Here is a 23,345-nt window from a genome sequence, read left to right as displayed (position 1 = left end):
AATAAACGACTTTGGAAGAGAGCTCCTGTAATAAGTAAAGCTTTCATAAAGCTGGTGAAATGTATATATTTATATATAAAACATTCTGCATGACAGAAAAAAGGAAAAGGAATAGTTCCAAAAAGTCCACGATCACTGTTTGGTCACATAAGACAATTTAGAAATTGAAATTGTTAATCCGTGTGTCTCTGTGCGGGGAGGTCGGTACCTGGTCTTGGTCCTGCAGCCCAGTTCTTGCTGCTCCCGGATCAGGACAGAGAGCTGTGCCCTCAGTGTGGAGTCTTTACCGTGTGCCTGCTTAATGAAGGGATGTTCCAGCAGGTGAGTCACAGACGGACGACTCTCAAAATCTTTAATCAAACACCTGAGAGAACCAGAGCACACACACATAAAACATGTCACAAACCAGCGCTGTCCACTATAACTCAGACCAACTCACACCAACTGTGGATAAAAAGCCACTGTTTTAAAAATATGAAAAAGACGTGTAATCGTTATAAAACATAAAAAGTCCATTTTTAAACGTGTTTATATTTAAGATTTAGCCATTCAGACCACTAAATTATCTTGCAACACAAGACCTGAGAAGTTTAAGAACAAATATAAAAGTGAACATGGATTTTGTGCTCAGATAAGGTGAGAATCATTTTTAAAGTCAGAGTGGCATAAATCACCTGATCATCTTCAGCACTGAGAACCTCAGTCACCGCTCAGCTGGACCAAACTGGGATTTTAGTCCCTCTCTGTCTCTCTTTCTCTCTCTCTGTCTGTCTGTCCCTGTCTCTCTTTGTTCCCTCCCTCTCTCTTTCTCTTATTCTCCCAGTGTAAATGACTGTGTCCACACCACACTGTTTATTCACTGCCCAGCCAGTTTTAAGACGCCTGTCTCATGCCACATGTCAACAAAATCACTTTCACGTACCACACTGTCATTATAAAACACAGCCTCACACTCAGTTTCATATGAACATGATTTCAGAGACAAAACTCATCGAAACCAAAACAAAACACTTTCTAGAAGACAAAATACTGATTTAAACAGGGAGACTGACTGTTTTCTGTTTTCTCATCTGAAAGGGACCATCTTTATTCACACATTTATGCTCAAAACACTGAACACAGCAGTGGAGCCAGGGCTGAGATTAAATGCACACACACACACACACACACTCACAGACAAACACACACACCCACACACACACACACACACCCACACACACACACACACACACACACAAGTTCATCAAGTCAATTGGACATTCCAAACATGACATGAACAAAGTTGTAACACATACAGGTGTAACACATACAGCAAGGCTGTAAACAAACATGTCAAAATGAAGGCAATTCAGTGAGACTGATATAACATCTCTGCATTTCTCCAATTCTGTCCCAGACCTGAACAGAGGTGTTGCGACAGGCTCTAAACTCCATGTTTCTGTTCATCTAGTTTATCAATTCTCCCTCTGTGCCTTAGGTATTCAGTTTATCAATTCTCCCTCTGTACCTTAGGTATTCAGCATGACAATGCTTTCCAACACATGACATGAGAGATGATATTTTAGATAATAAAAATATTTAATAGAGAAAAAAGTCATGTTATCATGACAAATATTATTTTCTAACTGACTGGTTTTGACTCACAACTACTAGAGGCAGTTTTCCAGGCATCATAACAAAACATGGCACCTCAAACACATTTGTGGCAGTCCTAATTCCCTTTATACCCCCTCTGTAGTCAGCACAAGTAGTAATACATTTCTGTTCTAGACTTTATGATGTAATGTGTTCTGTGAGCTGTCAAAGACAATTCCCAGCATTCATTAGCGTCAGAACATTAAGCAGAGGTTTGCCATCATTAGCCGCGTCACGCGGTGAGGAGGCTAAACAGCCGGGCTAGCGCTGATACGGAGGACAGGGGTTTTTTCCCTTACACAATTACAGCTGTGGATGAGCCATTTCTCACAGAGGACGACTGATGACTCCCACACGGATGAGGGAGAAGAGAAAGAACAGGAGCCGTCTGCGCTGACTGATAACGGTACACAGCGTGTCGTTCTTCTCCAACACGCTGACTGTGAGAGCGTTTATCTTAGAGAATTATTTCTCATCTGATAACAGTCCCACAGTCCCCGTTTCTAAGACATTACGACTCCCCAGTTACCATGGAACCAGTTACCATGGAACCAGCCCATCTTTTCAAACCCCCCCCCCCCCCCCCCTTACCTGAAAACAAACAACATAAAATGTGACACACAAATCAGGCACTGACAGGGCAAAGCTACACAGCTCAAACTACAGCTAGCTACAGGCCCATTCAAAATGCTTTAGGAGTCACTGTGACCCACTCCACACGTGTCACATCTTACAACGACCGTGTCCCACTCCACACGTGTCACATCTTACAACGACCGTGTCCCACTCCACACGTGTCACATCTTACAACGACCGTGACCCACTCCACACGTGTCACATCTTACAACGACCGTGTCACACTCCACACCTCACATCTTACAACGACCGTGTCCCACTCCACACGTGTCACATCTTACAACGACTGTGTCCCACTCCACACGTGTCACATCTTACAACGACCGTGTCCCACTCCACACCTCACATCTTACAACGACCGTGTCCCACTCCACACCTCACATCTTACAACGACCGTGTCCCACTCCACACGTGTCACATCTTACAACGACCGTGTCCCACTCCACACGTGTCACATCTTACAACGACCGTGTCCCACTCCACACCTCACATCTTACAACGACCGTGTCCCACTCCACACGTCACATCTTACAACGACCGTGTCCCACTCCACACGTCACATCTTACAACGACCGTGTCCCACTCCACACGTGTCACATCTTACAACGACTGTGTCCCACTCCACACCTCACATCTTACCACGACCGTGTCCCACTCCACACGTCACATCTTACAACGACCGTGTCCCACTCCACACGTGTCACATCTTACAACGACTGTGTCCCACTCCACACGTCACATCTTACAACGACCGTGTCCCATTCCACACGTGTCACATCTTACAACGACCGTGACCCACTCCACACCTCACATCTTACAACGACCGTGTCCCACTCCACACGTGTCACATCTTACAACGACCGTGTCCCACTCCACACGTGTCACATCTTATAACGACCGTGTCCCACTCCACACGTGTCACATCTTACAACGACCGTGACCCACTCCACACCTCACATCTTACAACGACTGTGTCCCACTCCACACGTGTCACATCTTACAACGACCGTGACCCACTCCACACCTCACATCTTACAACGACCGTGACCCACTCCACACCTCACATCTTACAACGACTGTGTCCCACTCCACACGTGTCACATCTTACAACGACCGTGACCCACTCCACACCTCACATCTTACAACGACCGTGACCCACTCCACACCTCACATCTTACAATGGCCGTGTCGCACTCCACATGTCAAGCTGTGAAACTTTATTTCACTGTATTTACTCAAAGGCCAAATAAAAGAGAAAGAAACAAATGACCAAAAAGCAATTCTTCCTTTCTCATGCACTTACTCAGGACCATCTGAGAGATATGACGGTGTTCTGAATTACATGCACATAATGAAACTCCAGTTCCAGCAACACTGTCCAAGACTGTTATACACAACCTGAGAGCAGATACAGCTGGAAAGGCCAACAAAATCATTGCATTGAGTAGTTCTGTTAATAGAGGTTCCGAGCGTAAGTGGATCATCTATGCAGAGTTCTCATTACACAGAAGGCAAGACGAGCCGTTGGACTGGGTACGGAGAACAGGGCATAGTTTGGATTGGGTACGGAGAACAGGGCATAGTCTGGATTGGGTACGGAGAACAGGGCATAGTCTGGATTGGGTACAGAGAACAGGGCATAGTTTGGATTGGGTACGGAGAACAGGGCATAGTCTGGATTGGGTACGGAGAACAGGGCATAGTCTGGATTGGGTACGGAGAACAGGGCATAGTCTGGATTGGGTACGGAGAACAGGGCATAGTCTGGATTGGGTACAGAGAACAGGGCATAGTGTGGATTGGGTACGGAGAACAGGGCATAGTCTGGATTGGGTACGGAGAACAGGGCATAGTCTGGATTGGGTACGGAGAACAGGGCATAGTTTGGATTGGGTACGGAGAACAGGGCATAGTCTGGATTGGGTACAGAGAACAGGGCATAGTCTGGACTGGGTACGGAGAACAGGGCATAGTCTGGATTGGGTACGGAGAACAGGGCATAGTCTGGATTGGGTACAGAGAACAGGGCATAGTCTGGATTGGGTATGGAGAACAGGGCATAGTCTGGATTGGGTACGGAGAACAGGGCATAGTCTGGATTGGGTACAGAGAACAGGGCATAGTCTGGATTGGGTACGGAGAACAGGGCATAGTCTGGATTGGGTACGGAGAACAGGGCATAGTCTGGATTGGGTACAGAGAACAGGGCATAGTCTGGGCGGTTGGGTGGTCGGCCAACAATGGGAGTGTATACACAGCACACTGCATCCCAGCAGACAGAGACCTCAGTGTTTGGATAATTCACATTACTGAATCAAACGCTATCTCTCCTCTGAATTTACCACAATGCAGCTGATAGACCTGTCTCTCTGACAAATGAGCGACTAAGTCTAATAAACAGTTCATTACCTCGTACTGCAGCCCTGCTTACAGAAAAAGTGTCTGATCTGTTCATTTCCATTCACAAACTAAACCAGTGTAAAACTCACTGGTGCATTCCACCCCTTTTTTTACAGCACATAATAATAACGCAAAGCACAGGCCCAGTTTACTCCCCATACAGAACATTTATAATGATATATAATATATATGAATATATAATATATATGAATATATGATATATATGAATATATAATATATATGAATATATGATATATATGAATATATAATATATATGAATATATGATATATATGAATATATAATATATATGGATATATGATATATATGAATATATAATATATATGAATATATGATATATATGAATATATAATATATATGGATATATGATATATATGAATATATGATATATATGAATATATGATATATATGAATATATAATATATATGAATATATGAATATATAATATATATGAATATATGATATATAATATATATGAATATATGATGGTTTCTCTGATCTGTACTCTCTCTCCAGTCACACGACCATTAAAATATCAGCTCATGCTCAGTTACTCTCCATTACACACACACACTCCACAATACACACACACTCCACAATACACACACACTCCACAATACACACACTCCACAATACACACACACTCCACAATACACACACACTCCACATTACACACACACTCCACATTACACACACACTCCACAATACACACACTCCACAATACACACACACTCCACAATACACACACACCCCATAATACACACACTCCACAATACACACACACTCCACATTACACACACACTCCACAATACACACACACTCCACAATACACACACACCCCATAATACACACACTCCACAATACACACACACTCCACATTACACACACTCCACAATACACACACTCCACATTACACACACACTCCACAATACATACACACTCCACATTACACACACTCCACAATACACACACACTCCACATTACACACACACCCCATAATACACACACACTCCACAATACACACACACTCCACAATACACACACACCCCATAATACACACACACTCCACAATACACACACACTCCACAATACACACATACTCCACAATACACACACACTCCACATTACACACACTCCACAATACACACACACTCCACAATACACACACTCCTCAATACACACACACTCCATAATACACACACTCCACAATACACACACACTCTCCACAATACACACACACTCTCCACAATACACACACACTCCACATTACACACACTCCACAATACATACACTCCATAATACACACTCTCCACAATACACACACTCTCCACAATACACACACTCCACAGTAGACACACTCCATAATACACACACACTCCACATTACACACACTCTCCACAAAACACACACACTCCACAAAACACACACTCCACAATACACACACTCCACAATACACACACACACTCCACAATACACACACACCCCATAATACACACACACTCCACAATACACACACACTCCACAATACACACACACTCCACATTACACACACTCCACAATACACACACACTCCACATTACACACACTCCTCAATACACACACACTCCACAATACACACACTCCACAATACACACACACTCCACAATACACACACACTCCACATTACACACACTCCACAATACACACATACTCCACATTACACACACTCCTCAATACACACACACTCCATAATACACACACTCCACAATACACACACTCTCCACAATACACACACTCCACAATACACACACACTCCACAATACACACACACTCCACATTACACACACTCCACAATACACACACACTCCACAATACACACACTCCTCAATACACACACACTCCATAATACACACACTCCACAATACACACACACTCTCCACAATACACACACACTCTCCACAATACACACACACTCCACATTACACACACTCCACAATACATACACTCCATAATACACACTCTCCACAATACACACACTCTCCACAATACACACACTCCACAGTAGACACACTCCATAATACACACACACTCCACATTACACACACTCTCCACAATACACACACACTCCACAAAACACACACTCCACAATACACACACTCCACAATACACACACACACTCCATAATACATACACGCTCCACAATACACACACACTCCACAATACACACACTCCACATTACACACACTCCATAATACACACTCTCCACAATACACACACTCTCCACAATACACACACTCTCCACAAAACACACACTCCACATTACACACACTCCACATTACACACACTCCACAATACACACTCTCCACAATACACACTCTCCACAATGCACACACTCCACAATACACACACTCCACAATACACACACACACTCCACAAAACACACACACTCTCCACAAAACACACCCTCCATAATACACACACTCCACAATACACACACTCCACAATACACACACACACTCCACAATACACACACTCCACAATACACACACACACTCCATAATACATACACGCTCCACAATATACACACTCTCCACAATACACACACTCTCCACAAAACACACACTCCACATTACACACACTCCACATTACACACACTCCATAATACACACTCTCCACAATACACACACACTCTCCACAATACACACTCTCCACAATACACACACTCCACAATACACACACACTCCATAATACACACACACTCCACAATACACACACACTCTCCACAATACACACACACACTCCACAATACACACACTCTCCACAATACACACACACTCCACATTACACACACACTCCATAATACACACACTCCACAATACACACACTCTCCACAATACACACACTCCACAATACACACACTCCACAATACACACACTCCACATTACACACACTCCATAATCCACACACATTCCGCAATACACACACTCCACAATACACACACTCCACATTACACACACTCCATAATACACACACACTCTACAATACACACACACTCCACAATACACACACACTCCACAATACACACACACACTCCACATGTCTGGCAGACCGCACACTACTCTCCATGTTAGAGTGCCTGTTTGATTTTTATAATGACAACAATCAATCCGTTATTTTCCACTTGTCAATTAAAATAGGACTAATCAATCAATCATAGATGCATTCCAATAAAAGCCCAGACCTCGGTTGGTGGAGAACTTTCTGGAGAACAGTGAAAGCTGTCTTAGACAATACTAGACACTCACACAACAGATTGCGTTGGTTGTGAAATTGTGGAAATTCATTACATTACAGCATGTGCATGCTCATGCCAGTCAAATGACACAATTACATCAAAATTTCTTAATCTTAATAACACAATTATTTCCATATGCACAAACCCTCGTATAGCATGGCATTTGTGGTGTAAGAAACAAATCATATGGGCACTTTCTGTCTCAGAAAATAATTTATGACTGTATCCATAGCATGGAAATTAAATTTGTAGAAATCACATCAGGTAAATAATAAAATCTCCACACTAATAATGATGACACTGAAAGTCTGGGGGGAGATGAGTCCAGAATGCAGACGGTGTAAAAATAAAACATCAAAGCTCAGATTTCTGCATGCTGGAGAACAGGAACCAATTTCTCATAGGGGGAAAAACACACAAACTGGCAACCGGCACAGTGAGAGTGAGAGCTGCCCCGCATCTTCAAAAGACTGGGGTCAGGATCTCAGGCAGAGTACTCACTGAGCAATGAAATGACTGAAGCTTCGACACCACTGCTCAGGACTCCTCAGCATCGGAGACGGGTTCCTGTCGGCACACACACACACACACACACAAACACACACACACACACACACACACACACAAACACACACACACACACACACATACACACACGCACACAAACACACACACGCACACACACACACACACACAAACACACACACACACACACAAACACACACATATACACACACACACACACACACAAAAACATCAGCTCTCAGGTCAAAGACATCTCTGGAAACACCACAGTCCTGAACACAGTAGACACTTTTAGTTGGAGTGAGTAATATTTTACACTGATAATGTGACATTACTGCGCTTAGGTCCAGCGGTACGGCCTGTGTGCACAGCGTTTTGAGTGGAGAGGAGTTTAGGCCCAGGGTCGAGGCAGTCACAGAAAGTGACAAATGACAATGGCCTCTCTCAGGCTGCCAGCAAGCATCTGGGCAGAGCAGAGGGGAATTATGGGAGCAGGTAATTCCTCTGTCAGCAGCGTGGGCCCAGGTGATCCATAATGAAGAGAACAGCTCAGATTACCAGTCAGCCAGCCAGGGCACCAGCAAGGCTGAACACAGCTATGTGTGTGTGTGTGTGTATGTGTGTATGTGTGTGTGTGTGTGTGAGAGAGAGAGAGAGAGAGAGAGAAATAAAATCTTCTTACCTATAGCTGTGGAAAGGCATTATTTTCATTCTCTCTTTTTTAACTCAGACAATAAGTAAATGTGATCCTTCAATTTTTTAGGTCAGTAGAACTTAATAGTCATATTTTCGTGCTGATTGAAAGCTGACGCGGAGCCAGTGAAGGAACAGAGGTAGTGCAGATACTGATGGGAGAGAGCAGAGAGTGTTGAGAGTGTTGAGAGTGTTGAGACCCTGCTTCAGCCTCTTTCATCAGACAGTATCAGCAAGAACAAAGCAGATTAATATATATATATATATAACAAACGCCCATTACACACAGACTTCCCTTCTGCTTTTTCTTTTTTTTCTTGGCAAGGTAATCTGTCATTCTCCACAGCTCTAAGTCACTCAAGTCTTTGGTAAAGATTCAGGCAGACGGCTCTTTCTGAAGTGCAGATCAAAGGGGAATAACTGACTCTTTCAATGCAAAATATAATGTGAGCCTGCAGCCACAGTCTTGATGTTGTTCTCCAGAGCGCCTCAGCTTATACATTATAGAGTCAATACCACTGTCCTGACACAGCTGCCAGACACTCACATTGTGCTTATCAAAGCCTCTGCCTTCTCTCCCTTGGCTTTGCATTTGTGAGGACACACTGATGATGTAAACACAAATGGCTTATTCTAATCTAGGTAGAGGCACAGCTAAAGGAGTGTCTGCGTGTGTTGTGCCCTGGGCACTGCTTTCAGCAATGTCCCTCACAGCAACAATATTCTACAATATGGTTGGCTCACGACCCTGATAAAACACACACACACACAGGCGTGCACGCGTGTACACACAGACACACACACACACAGACACACACACACACACACACACACAGACACACACACACACTCACACACACACACACACACACACACACACACACACACATACACACACACACACACACACGCCCACACACGCCCACACACACACACGCACACACACGCACACACACACACACACACAAACAGACACACAAACACATGCATTCCTGTAGCTTATATTCTGAAAGCAGGATATTTTTACAGCGCAATATATGAAAAAAGACACGTTAGATCAAATGTATTTGTCCTTAAGAAGCATAATATGAGACATATAAAATATCCCCGTTTCTCTCAGATGGAGAAACCCTGTGTGAGCTTCACCACAGATCATCCTCTCCGTGGTTATCTCAGCCGAGAAATGTCAACATAGCAACATTTTTTACTGCACTGTATGAACTAAACACACTGTACTGAGGTTAGTGCTAGAAACACGGAAGAACCTTAGAGTCAGTTTTGTCAGCAAAGAGTCTAGTTCTTCACTTGGTTATAGCAAGCACAGCACATTTCTAAGGCACCCTGATCTCTCCTGGTTCACCAGGTCAATGTCCAACACACACCGTATGAGCTGCAAAGTTGGCGTAAAAAAAAAATTTAAATTACAAAAAATGCCTCTATAGGCATACAAATAAAGTAACAAAACTAAATATTAATGTTAAAATAACTGTGTCTGCTATGTTGCACATCATTAAAAATGTGAGTTTTGTCATTTTATTTCTTTTCCATCTGAAGTCACAGCTAACAGTGGGAACAATGTTTTTTAATGTTTGGTAAGTATGGCATAGAGATCACAGGGTCCTGCAGTGAGCGCGTTCCCTCGGCAGACCTGTCAGACTGTGGCCTCTGCTTGTGGATCTTAACGTGTCTGATAATAGAACGTTCTGTTTTCTTCAATCTGCTGCCCACGTCAGCGAACATGGGATCACATACATGATTTTGACTGGATGAGAGGACAAGGGAACTTGTCAAACTGCGACACAACAGTGCAACAGCTCTCAGAGAGTACAGACATTGTGCGTGTGCGCGTGTGTGTGTGTGTGTGTGTGTGTGACAGCATGGTTGCTTGCTCTCAAATGACACCTGTCAGTAGTAAAGAGCAAAAACAATAACAACTTAGGGTCGCTCTGATCGGAGTGAAAGGGACACCATCTGTGCTCAGTCTGATGTGTGTGTGAGTGTGTGTACGTGCGGTGTGTACATCTGTGTGTGTGTGTGTGTGTGTGTGTGGACGTGTGCGTGGTCCCCTTTGTGTGTGTGTGTGTGTGTGTGTGTTAGCTCTGTGCTCCGGTGTCAGTAGGCTTGTATTTCTGGAATAATGGTGTCACTGTTGTGTTTATTATGCCTCAGGCCAGTCCATCTGTTATACAGCTCACAGCTGAGACTAACACACAGTTAACAGGCCACACTGTCAAACTGCTACACAGAGACTAACACACAGTAAACAGGCCACACTGTCAAACTGCTACACAGAGACTAACACACAGTTAACAGGCCACACTGTCACACTGCTACACAGAGACTAAGACACAGTAAACAGGCCACACTGTCAAACTGCTACACAGAGACTAACACACAGTTAACAGGCCACACTGTCACACTGCTACACAGAGACTAAGACACAGCTAACAGGCCACACTGTCACACTGCTACACAGAGACTAAGACACAGTTAACAGGCCACACTGTCACACTGCTACACAGAGACTAACACACAGTTAACAGGCCACACTGTCACACTGCTACACAGAGACTAAGACACAGCTAACAGGCCACACTGTCACACTGCTACACAGAGACTAAGACACAGTTAACAGGCCACACTGTCACACTGCCACACAGAGACTAAGACACAGTTAACAGGCCACACTGTCACACTGCTATAGAGGGCTTTTCACTGCAACATATGACAAACACAAACACAGAGCTCACATACATCTACTCTACTGACAGGAACTGATCTGAGGACAGCATGATTTAGAATGTGGTTGGATATGGGTTTGTCTCATGTTTTTGATTTCTCTCTGGTAGTTGTGAATGAAATTAAAGAGACAGAACAATTCTAGAGTGTACTCTTTGCTATCTCAGGATGCTAATTGGCTAAGCTAGGCTTCCCTTCAAATTACACCAACACCCTGACTGATAGCTGACAGTGTTTTGTCTTTGTGAAATGATGAACTGCTCCTGAATGCCTGCATCTAAGTTCCCAGTAAACTGCTGGGGTCACAATTCAATCCAATTTACACAATGAGGTTGACAAAATAAAACCTGTCATCGTATTGGCTTCAGCTGCATGCAAGTGAAGTACTTAAACGTAGGTACAGAGTCCTATCCCTCCCTCCCTCCACACACACACACACACACACACACACACACACACACACACACAGTACTACAACATCCTTTACCTCTCTCCCTCCACACACAGTAACCATGGAGTCCACAGACTCACCCAGTCAAACCACGTCTGCTCACCTGGACTGTGAGGGTGTCGATGCCACAGGGAGAACAGAACCCTGACCTGAACATGTCAGCAATAATCACAGCATAAAAAGTGAACAAAGACTAAGAGCTGACAGAAGCATATGTTTGCAGTGTAGTGTTTAGTATGACAGAGACTCCTGTTTGCAGTCAGTGTTAAAGAGCAGTGGGTGTCCTCTCTTAAAAAGCAAACATCTCTGTGTGATGAACTGAGGAGTGTCGGTCTACTGCTGGATAGGATGGTGTGAACAGAGAAGAGTGCATCTGAGACAGATAACATGCTAACACAATCATTTCATGCTTCAATGTACACACACACACACACACACACACACAAACACACACACGCACACACACGCACACACGCACGCAGCCGCGCACACACATACACACACACACACGCACATACACGCATACACACACACACACACACACACGCACGCACGCACACGCATGCAGCCACACACACACGCACGCACGCACCCATGCACAAATGCGCGCACACACACACACGCACGCACACACACTTGCGCACACATGGATTTATTCTGACTCTCCCCCACAAAAGGTCCTCATTCATGAGATTTATGCACCAAGCCACGATATCTGTTTTCATCTGAAGGGAGAGGAGGAGAGTAGGGGAAAGGGGACGAAGTGTGATAACGCTTTTCAAAAAAAATAGTCACTGAGTTCATCTAGAGTCAGTATGCAGTCACGGGACCAGTTAAGCAGAAAAGAACAAAAGATGAAATCTATTATAGCTGTGGAGCCAATCTAGAGTGCTGTCAGTATGCAGTGACGGGACCAGTTTGGCCGAGAGACTCTTCCTCATCTCCAGACCGGTGTGTTAAAAGCAGCACTGGTGTGTGACGCGGTGGAGGCTGAGGCGTGGTGTTATTCTGGTCATGAGACTGATAAGCAAAGGGAAGACGGCGCTGAAACGCCCCTCTGCTAACTGCCCATCCCGCTGTGAAAGGTGGCGGCTAACTATAAATGCAAATTCACTTTGCAGGCGTGTTCTCCCCAAACGAGCATCCTTAACGAGACAACGGTCCTCATCGTAAAAGGTCAGATTCTCAAATAACCATCTATCAGATAACGTTCACTCAGATTCCCCGATAAGAGAAAAACACACCAAAAAATGTCAAGACAAATGCAATTTACGTCCTATGGAGATCTAATCTCTGTGAAGTGTGTGTGTGTATGTGTGTGTACCTCTGTGTGTGTGTGTGTGTGTGTGTGTGTGTGTGTGCGTGCGCATGTGCGTGTATCTTGTGTGTGTAAGGTGGGGGAGGGGGTAGAAATGTGACAGTGTCACGCTCCTGAGAGAGGTTTCAGTCTTTGAACAAACACAGATTTTATAAGATGTGCGGACTGACTGAGATCATAAACAGTATTTGTGACTCTGCCCTGTGAGGCCTGAATGCACTGCTCTGTTTGAGGAATAGAAAGCCTCTATGGCTCAGGGCTCAGGGAGGGGGACAGGTTGCTACTGGGGCTCATGACATGCTTGTGGATGGCGCCCTCTAGTGACTCACCGTGGGATTTTGAAGAGTGCTTTGACGGGATGCATCTCTGCCAGCGGAGGGTCTCCATCAGCCAACTCTATCGCCGTGATACCCAGAGACCACACATCACAGCGAGCGTCGTATGAGTAATCAAACTGCTGTTCACATGCTATGACCTGAGAACACGCACACACATGCACGCACACACACACACACACACGCACACATGCATGTGCACGTATACACACACACACACACGCAAACACATATATGCACACGCACGTGCACACGCACACACACACACACACGCACACGCACACGCACACACACACACACACGCACGCACACACACACACACACACACACACATGCACACACACACATACACACACACACGCACACACACGCATGCACATACACACACAGAGATACGGTCGTTACATCATTCTGCATGGTCTCTTACATGAGAAAGTTGCATTTGTATAACTAATGCAATAAGCCAGTGAACCAGTATGAGTGTATCTGGTAAAACATCTGTAGTGGAGCAGGGCCATAACAGAGAGCAGTAAAGCAGTAACATGGATATATGTCCAGTACTCTGATAATACAAAAGAGTAGCATCTTACAGTAACAACTCACAAGTTTATTTTCATTGGAATTTGCTTCATTGAAACGCTGGTAGAAATTAGAGGCAGGTTTCAGATCAAAGGCTGGTAATAAGGTTTTGTGCCCTCAGTCATTATGTTTTGATGGAAGAGATTTGAACTAGATTTGATCTCTCCCTCTCCCTGGGTAATCTATCATGGCAGAGAGGGAAATTTATAACTGTGAAATTGCATTGTGATTGGTACACTTAGAATACATGCTCAGGAGAATCATAACTTCCATCATCTGGAGTGAACTGAGGACTGTACTCAAACATCTTTAACTATTAACCTTCACATGACCTTAAGGAGCACACGGCCCAGAGCAGGGGTGGAGAGAGAGAGAGAGAGAGAGAGAGAGAGAAACAGAGAGAGATAAAATGCCTGACCTCAGGAGCCATCCAGAAGGGAGTGCCAACAGATGTATTTCTCCTTAAGCGAGCGCTGGTGAGCTGAGCAGAGACCCCTGTATGTGAAAACAGTCTGATTAATCTGACACGAAATAAAACTGCACATAATTTCACACAGTTTAACCTTTAATCTACTGTAAAACACTAACATAATATCCTTTAACATTCACCACACAGAAATACAGTCTTCATTCTTATTACAAATCTGCATTTTTGTATTGTGGATTTACAACAAAAGTAAAACACACACAGCAAGCAAGCATTTGCATAGTAGAACAAATAAACAATAAATAACAAATGTAAAAAACATCTCTGAGATCCAGATTACTACCAAAATGATCGATTTAATCAATGTCATTAAGCCTGTGCAAATTCAGCCATGTACTGCTTCAGCTGTTACCAGTGCTTGAAGTGGGCCGGTGCTCACCCGCACACAGTACATTGTACTCTCTGGTGCACCGTGACTTTTTCTACATTGTACTCTCTGGTGCACTGTGACTTTTTCTACATTGTACTCTCTGGTGCACTGTGACTTTTTCTACATTGTACTCTCTGGTGCACTGTGACTTTTTCTACATTGTACTCTCTGGTGCACTGTGACTTTTTCTACATTGTATTCTCTGGTGCACTGTGACTTTTTCTTGCACACCAGCACTTCTCACAAGCTGCTTGTACTCTTTTCTGCCCTCTCCATACCAGGTTCTGGGTGATTCATAATGACTCTATGTGAACTGCATTACCCAGGGGGCACTATGCGACGCGCACCTGTTCCCGTGCTCTCGACAAGTCATGTTAATGCTCGCCTAAGTAACGCAATGTTAATGCTGGGTAACATTAATGCCAATAATGTTGGCCTGGCTCCAAAAGGGACAGAGAGAACGCGTGAGTCAGACGGTGATGGCGAACATCAGCGATATCTCCTAGTATCTTTTATTCTCTGGAGAAATTCAGAATGTAATACTTTATAATTAGCTGATACCGGCTGATACACAGGGCAACATGTGAATAAGGGGAGTATCGCCACTTTTTTTCCCACTTCAAGCACTGACTGTTACCAAAGTCTACCAGGTTGACTGTAAAATACCCATTACCAAAGTCTACCAGTTTGACTGTAAAATACCCATTACCAAAGTCTACCAGTTTGACTGTAAACCACCCATTACCAAAGTCTACCAGTATGACTGTAAAATACCCATTACCAAAGTCTGCCAGTATGACTGTAAAATACCCATTACCAAAGTCTACCAGTTTGACTGTAAAATACCCATTACCAAAGTCTACTAGTTTGACTGTAAAACACCTATTACCAAAGTCTACTAGTTTGACTGTAAAACACCCATTACCAAAGTCTACCAGTTTTACTCCTCCTTCAGTGGTGAGCAGGATGTTGTTTCCTTTGACGTCTCGGTGGATGATTCGGTTGTTGTGGAGATGCTGAAGACCCTGTTAATCATGGATTTTGAGTTAAAAATGGGAGGGACAGTGGAGACGTCTCTTAAAAATGAAATGACTCTTGTTGACCATAAGAGGCTTTGTGAGTAAGCGGGGCGTAGCACAGAGAGCTGCCACGGCACTCGGACCCCCCCCATCTCTCCAGCCAGATCTCATTAGCCCTGAGTTAACCCCCCCCCCCCATCTCTCCAGCCAGATCTCATTGGCCCTGAGTTACCCCCCCCCCCCCCCCCCCCAACACAGAGGCCCCCCCACAGAGCCATGAGACCATGGCTGACACATGGCTCACCAGCAGAGCTCCGTATAAGATGTACGAGATCAATGGCTCCTCCAGATGCCGACCACGAATCAGCAGGCCTTTAATGAGGTCAGTGACCGAACCCCCATTACACAACTGAGACAGAGAGAGAGAGAGAGAGAGAGAGAGAGAGAGAGAGTCAGTCTCCCATTAATCTTCACTCCAGTTGGTAATTCATATCCTGGTAAAGTACGTCACTCACGCCCATGTCTACAGCTCAGCGATCTCCGTCACCCCCATTCAACATTTATCAAACAAAACAGATGTAGTGCCATCCATAACATAGTCAAACTTTTCACACAGTAAAATGGATTTGCAGACCACTTTGGTTTACCTGTCACACTTAGACAAATCAGACTGCAACAGAAAACAAGTTTAAGATACAAGAACACATTTTTATGAAAACATGACATTCACCCCAAATCTTCAGCTCACCTCCAGTACCAGCCAGAGCTGGCCTCCAGAAAGCTCGGTGGTCCTGTAGAACATGCCCAAGAACTTCACCACGTTGGGGTGGTTGGACAGAGACCTGAGGATGTTGTATTCTGCTTCAATCTCCTCGTCAACATCCTGTCCAAAACAACTGACATTCTCATCACAGATAACCTCCACAGAGCTACTGACAACTGGCTCCACTGACCAGTAAGATGCGGAACTGCAGTGACATGAACTGAGCTGAACATCCTGCAGGTGGAAGACTGATAAAGCTCAGTGCTAGGGTACACTGATGTACTGTTTTTTCTGCTTTGACTTAGATTGATATTCTTTTTTTTTTTTTTTTACATTGACTTACATTAATATACAATGTTTTTACACTGACTTACATTGATATACTATTTTCTTTTTTTTAAATATTTGCTTACTTTGATATAATATTTTGTTTACACTGACAGTGTTTTTTTTTAGATTGATATACTGTCTTTTTACACTGTCTTACATTAATATACTGTTTTTTTACACTGACTTACATTGATATACTTTTTTTTATACTGACTTACATTAATATACTGTTTTTTTTTACATTGACTTACATTGATATACTGTTTTTGTTTTCGTATGGACTGATATACTGTTTTTTTACACTGAGTTACATTACCACACTTTTTTTGCATTGACTTATATTGTTTTTTTGTTTTTTTTTATGGAAGCAGACTGTTTTTTTTTTTTTTTTACATTGACTTACAGTGATATAGTGTTTTGTTTTTTTTTTACATTGACTCATATTAACATACTGTTTTTTACATTGATTTTCATTGATATATTATTCTTTTACATTGACATACATTGATATACTATTTCTTTTGCACTGACTTACATTGATGGGGTCAAGGACTTTGACGGCTGCCTGATTGCCATTCTTTTTATGAATGACCTTATAGACTTTTCCATAGGTTCCCTTCCCGATGGTCTCTACGATGTCCCACTCACTGGATGGGTCCGCGAGAGACTCCAGGCTGATCATACTGGACTTGTACGGGTACAGTCCGTAAAGAGACCTCCTAAACACAGAAACACAACTTTAATGTAACGTCTCACACTCTCCTCTGAAGTGAAATAATAGCACATTAGAGATTTGAGGTTGTTATTATTGTTTTTTTTGTTTTTTTTTGTCAAAGTAAGTGTTTGAGTCTGTGTGGCCCTGTTGTCTAAACTGGCATTGCTCAAACTGTGAAGCTGATGGATCCAGCCAGTCATTCTCAAACAAAACCCAAACCAGTCCACTGATTCCTGCAAAAGTCAGTGAAGAAGAAGAGGAAGAAGATGGAGAAGTCTAGGTTACAGCAGAATAAACTGCTGTATTTTAATGCATCTCTACCAGTGCTTTACTGTCTCAGTTTCACTGATAGACATGATGATTGTACTATGTAGTCTCTGAGTGAGGTCTTCATAGGCTCTGTCAGTGTACTCTGTGATCATGCTCTGTGCTCTGTGACCGTGCTAAGTGCTCAGTGAGTGTGCTTGGTGAGCATGCTCTGTGAGTGTGCTTGGTGAGTGTGCTCTGTGAGCGTTCTCTGTGATCATGCTCTGTGCTCAGTGAGTGTGCTTGGTGAGTGTGCTCTGTGCTCTGTGATCGTGCTCTGTGCTCAGTGAGTGTGCTCTGTGAGCGTTCTCTGTGATCATGCTCTGTGCTCAGTGAGTGTGCTTGGTGAGTGTGCTCTGTGATCGTGCTCTGTGCTCAGTGAGTGTGCTTGGTGAGGATGCTCTGTGAGTGTGCTTGGTGAGTGTGTTCTGTGAGCGTTCTCTGTGATTATGCTCTGTGCTCAGTGAGTGTGCTCTGTGAACGTTCTCTGTGATCATGCTCTGTGCTCAGTGAGTGTGCTTGGTGAGTGTGCTCTGTGATCGTGCTCTGTGCTCAGTGAGTGTGCTTGGTGAGCGTGCTCTGTGAGCATTCTCTGTGATCATGCTCTGTGCCCAGTGAGTGTGCTTGGTGAGCGTTCTCTGTGATCATGCTCTGTGCTCTGTGAGTGTGCCTGGTGAGCGTTCTCTGTGATCATGCTCTGTGCTCAGTGAGTGTGCTCAGTGAGTGTGCTTGGTGAGCGTGCTCTGTGAGCATTCTCTGTGATCATGCTCTGTGCCCAGTGAGTGTGCTTGGTGAGCGTTCTCTGTGATCATGCTCTGTGCTCTGTGAGTGTGCCTGGTGAGCGTTCTCTGTGATCATGCTCTGTGCTCAGTGAGTGTGTTCTGTGAGTGTTCTCTGTGATCATGCTCTGTGCTCAGTGAGTGTGCTTGGTGAGTGTGCTCTGTGACGGAAAGAAAGAAACGATCCTTGGTGTAGTCATAAGTCACTGCTTCACATGACTAACACTTATGCATGTGTCACACACTGCCCCTCCATCCCCCTACAGACACACACACATACCCACACACTGTTCACACACTTATAAAATACCAGAGCGTGAATTAAGGATCTAAGCTGTGATAAATTTGTCTGCTTTTTTCAGACACCGATGTTTAACCCTGCTGATTGGGCTTTGGGCATCTTTTAGGATTTCCCAAGGAAGACAAAGTTACAGGTTAAAAAACCATAACACAGACTTAACAGGACTATGTGCACACACACACACACACACACACACACACACACACACACACACACACACAAGCATATACTGATATCCTTCCTCCACACACACACCATACATGGACATATATGTACACACATACACACAAACATACACATGCATGTGCACATACGCATGCAAACATAGACAGACAGACAGACACACACACACACACACACACTCTTCCTCTCTCTCTCACACACACACACACACACATATAGACACACACAGATGTATATATGATATACTTACATGGAGAGTAAGAGATCTTTCTTGCTCATCACTATAGTGAGTGTTAATGACTCCTCAGCAACCCCACACTCAATAAACCGACACAATAAACTCACTCATGTCCTCAGAGACAGGCTAGTGAAAGACACTGTTCCCAGAGAACTACACGCATGTGAGCTCTGGGCACTGTCCACTAAGAACACTCCAATCTCCTCTGAGTCTATTGGATTTAATGCAGATTAACTCTGTTTAGTCAGGATACTGCTCCAACTCCATCTCCACATTAGTCACGCAGACAATTACAGACTCGCTCACACAGTCACACCCAGAAAGACCAAACTGCACTAACACACAGACAATCTGAAGAGCCTAGTCTGTCTGTCTGCCACAGCAGTGAGGAACAGGGAAATTGGACAGCGCTAAAGGTCAGGAAGGGTCAACAGTCACATGACCATATGAGAATGGAGCAGTCTCTATAAACCAATCAACCAGAGAAACTCAGCCTCACCAACACGTCTGCTGGCTTGTTTCAGCTGCCGCAGCAAATATTTCAGTGTTTGAATTAAGCGTGAGTCTTAAAGAATAAGCATGCACATTTACACACATTTGCATATCATTTTTCATATTTTTAAACATTTCTGTAAATGAAACTGTCTGTATGGAACCTGATTTATCAGGTGTGTGTGTGTGTATCTGTGTGTGTGAGCTCTTCCAGGCATGTGTGTAAAATATCTCAGCAGTCTCTCTGACTCCATGCATCCTTGGAGCAGTGGTGATTTGTTCTGGGAGCTGCTTTTAGAGGGAAAGGAAAGTGATGTGTCTTGTGTCAGGGCTCTGTGTACAGCCAGTATAATGAATGATCTGACATATAGCACAGATGGATATTTCACCCATTTCATTTATACACTGAGATCATATGCAGCCTTGACTCTGATCCCTTTCAATGCATTCATTTCTTTTCACACACAGAGGAACATGGACTGGAGCCTGTAGGGAAGGATCTCTGATTCCAGCCCTGGATGTCCAGAATTAGGCAGCTTGTTTAATTACCAGCTGACTGTGAGCAGATACAGTAAGATAAGTGATTGAATCTTGGACATGGATAGCTTTTCCCCATGTTTGTATGGACTGCCCAGAGTCCCCATCACAACAGATCCACAGGCCTGACCTTTGACCTCTGCCCTCAGGGCTGACCGCCCAGCTGCATCCACCTATATCTACTATAATAAGGTTCTCAGAGCATCCCTTTGACCTGGCCTGGCCATCCTCCTCTCTGCCCCGCCCTCACTCACTGCCTTCAGATGACTACCTATCTCTCCTTTCTTATTTCCATCTGTTTAAAAGGCCATCTTCTTTAACCCCCCTATGCTAATGGTATACCCTGTTTCTTTCTTTGGTACAGTCCATTTGCATACCATAATTGCTCATGATGATGTAAGTTAGTTGACAGACTTGTTGTATAATGCTGAGTTTGCAAGTTTTCGTTTTGTCCTGTGTTGTTATCTGCATTTCCCCTTGGTGTACCAACATGTAAAGAAACCACACCCTGATTGTTACATTTGTTTTTCAAAGTACAGATACTCCACAGTTTGAGAGTTGTGTGGCAGTGGCTGTCCTATAATAAAAGAATCAACCTGACCCTTGGACTCGTGATTCTAACAGATCACCTGTGGTGGGCAGGTTTTCTGGAACCCAGCACATCAGTTTCAATTGGAGTAGCCTCAGTCAGCCATTCCTTCAGTTCACCATCACTGAATTAACTCCTGCTGCTCCAAGTGCTTTGATAAATTATGAAATACAAATATAAATGACAGCCCAGACTGTCAGTGCATTTAGGAACCAGTGTCCTAAGGCCAATCTCAGATTTCCCTGACCTCTTGGTCTCAAAACACTGTCTTCTGTTGACTCACCAGGGTTGTCAGCCCCGGTATTCTGTAAAGCTCTTCTGTGATAAAGTCTGCTAGACAAGGCACTATAAAAATAAAAACACTCTTCAACCAATATTAGATCATTAGGTTAATATGAAAAATTTCTCAGAAGCCAGGCTTTTGACCTTCAGAGAAAATGTTTCCATAGAAGACAGTACCATGAGAAGCCCTCTGTGACCGCCCTCTGCTGATCTGAGGCCTGCATAAGCCTCACCTATTCCACACTAATATCAAATTGTCCATATCTTTATCTGTGGAGTCACCAGGGCATTTGGGCTGGGCTTTTACTGTGTCATGTTGCCTGGCAACAGCTGAACGCCCGCTCTGCTTGAGTATCACCTGATATCATGTCAGTCAGATTAACTTTCTCCCACCATCAGGCGACAGAGGTCACCGACGTCTGGCCTGTTCTTGGGGCTGGGCTGTCCTCAATCCAAATATTTTCTGACGCTGGTCTTCAGTTACACTCTTATGTCAGTACCAAGAGTCATCTCATCAGGTCAGGACAAGAAAGTCTATTTGAGTCCATATGGTGGAGGAAAGATGGCGAGAGAACCAGGTCAGAGAGGTTCTCTCTACACTGACCTACACTGCTAACACATCTTCACTTTCTCTCAACTCATGTCATTTTGAATGTCTCTATAGAATTCCAGTTCACCTTTGTTCATGGTACAGATGGTGTGAGGCTGGTTTACTTTGAGACATCCAGGCTAATGTGGATGGGACAGCTCTAGGTTTGTGGAAGGGGTACCAGTTTCCCCTCTGCCTAGGACTGCGGCGGTACAGAAATTTCCTTTCCTTGTATTCAAAGAATGCCCCATGGCGTTCGCAGTAATACTGCAACCAAACCCCCCCCCTGTGTTTAATTAGTCAGTCATTGGAGCACTTGCCACTTGTTGCCATCACTGCTGTATTTCGTAAGTTTCGCAAAAGCCGTTGTGACTCCCAACTGTCTTTGGCCGCTGCTTGACCCTGCCGAAGTGGTCTCACTTGATTGTCTGAGTCCAGCAGACGCAGAATGATGCGTTGTTCTCAGATGCAATTTAAGATTTGTTGTGTTAGCTCGCTTCACTGATACCTTGCGACATACGGCCTCCTCTAAATTGGCTGGTTCCCCCTTTTGATTGTCATTATGTGAGTTTTCTTATGCATTATAATTAATAAACATAGGTATAGACAGGGCTTATCATACACTGAATGTTTTCCTCCATAACATTATTTGTTAACAGTTGCAGTTGCTGACTAGTTTTCAACACCAGACTCGCAAACCGCTTCTCCTCAGTGTCAGTCCTCTTGATTGATTTGATTGGTCGGTCGACCAGAAGGTTACA

General features: G+C 44.0%; 1 protein-coding gene across 1 annotated transcript in view; it reads right to left on the bottom strand.

Annotated features, from left to right (window-relative positions):
- myo3b (myosin IIIB) overlaps positions 1 to 20,136 on the bottom strand; it is a 71,763-nt gene extending 51,627 nt beyond the window's left edge. Inside the window, exons 1-9 of the mRNA XM_030786511.1 lie at positions 20,108 to 20,136; positions 18,109 to 18,292; positions 17,229 to 17,384; positions 16,785 to 16,889; positions 16,387 to 16,486; positions 15,023 to 15,099; positions 14,020 to 14,165; positions 8,466 to 8,531; positions 209 to 364 (exon numbers count right to left, since the gene is read on the bottom strand). Of these exons, the coding sequence (XP_030642371.1) occupies positions 209 to 364; positions 8,466 to 8,531; positions 14,020 to 14,165; positions 15,023 to 15,099; positions 16,387 to 16,486; positions 16,785 to 16,889; positions 17,229 to 17,384; positions 18,109 to 18,292; positions 20,108 to 20,136 (1,019 nt within the window). The remainder of the gene's footprint in view (positions 1 to 208; positions 365 to 8,465; positions 8,532 to 14,019; positions 14,166 to 15,022; positions 15,100 to 16,386; positions 16,487 to 16,784; positions 16,890 to 17,228; positions 17,385 to 18,108; positions 18,293 to 20,107) is intronic.
- Between the last annotated feature and the right edge of the window lie 3,209 nt (positions 20,137 to 23,345).

The sequence above is a fragment of the Chanos chanos genome, chromosome 10 (assembly GCF_902362185.1).
Source record: "Chanos chanos chromosome 10, fChaCha1.1, whole genome shotgun sequence".
Classification (NCBI taxonomy): Eukaryota; Metazoa; Chordata; class Actinopteri; order Gonorynchiformes; family Chanidae; genus Chanos; species Chanos chanos.
Note: the sequence above shows the minus strand (reverse complement) of the source record. Positions and strands in the feature narration are given on the sequence as shown.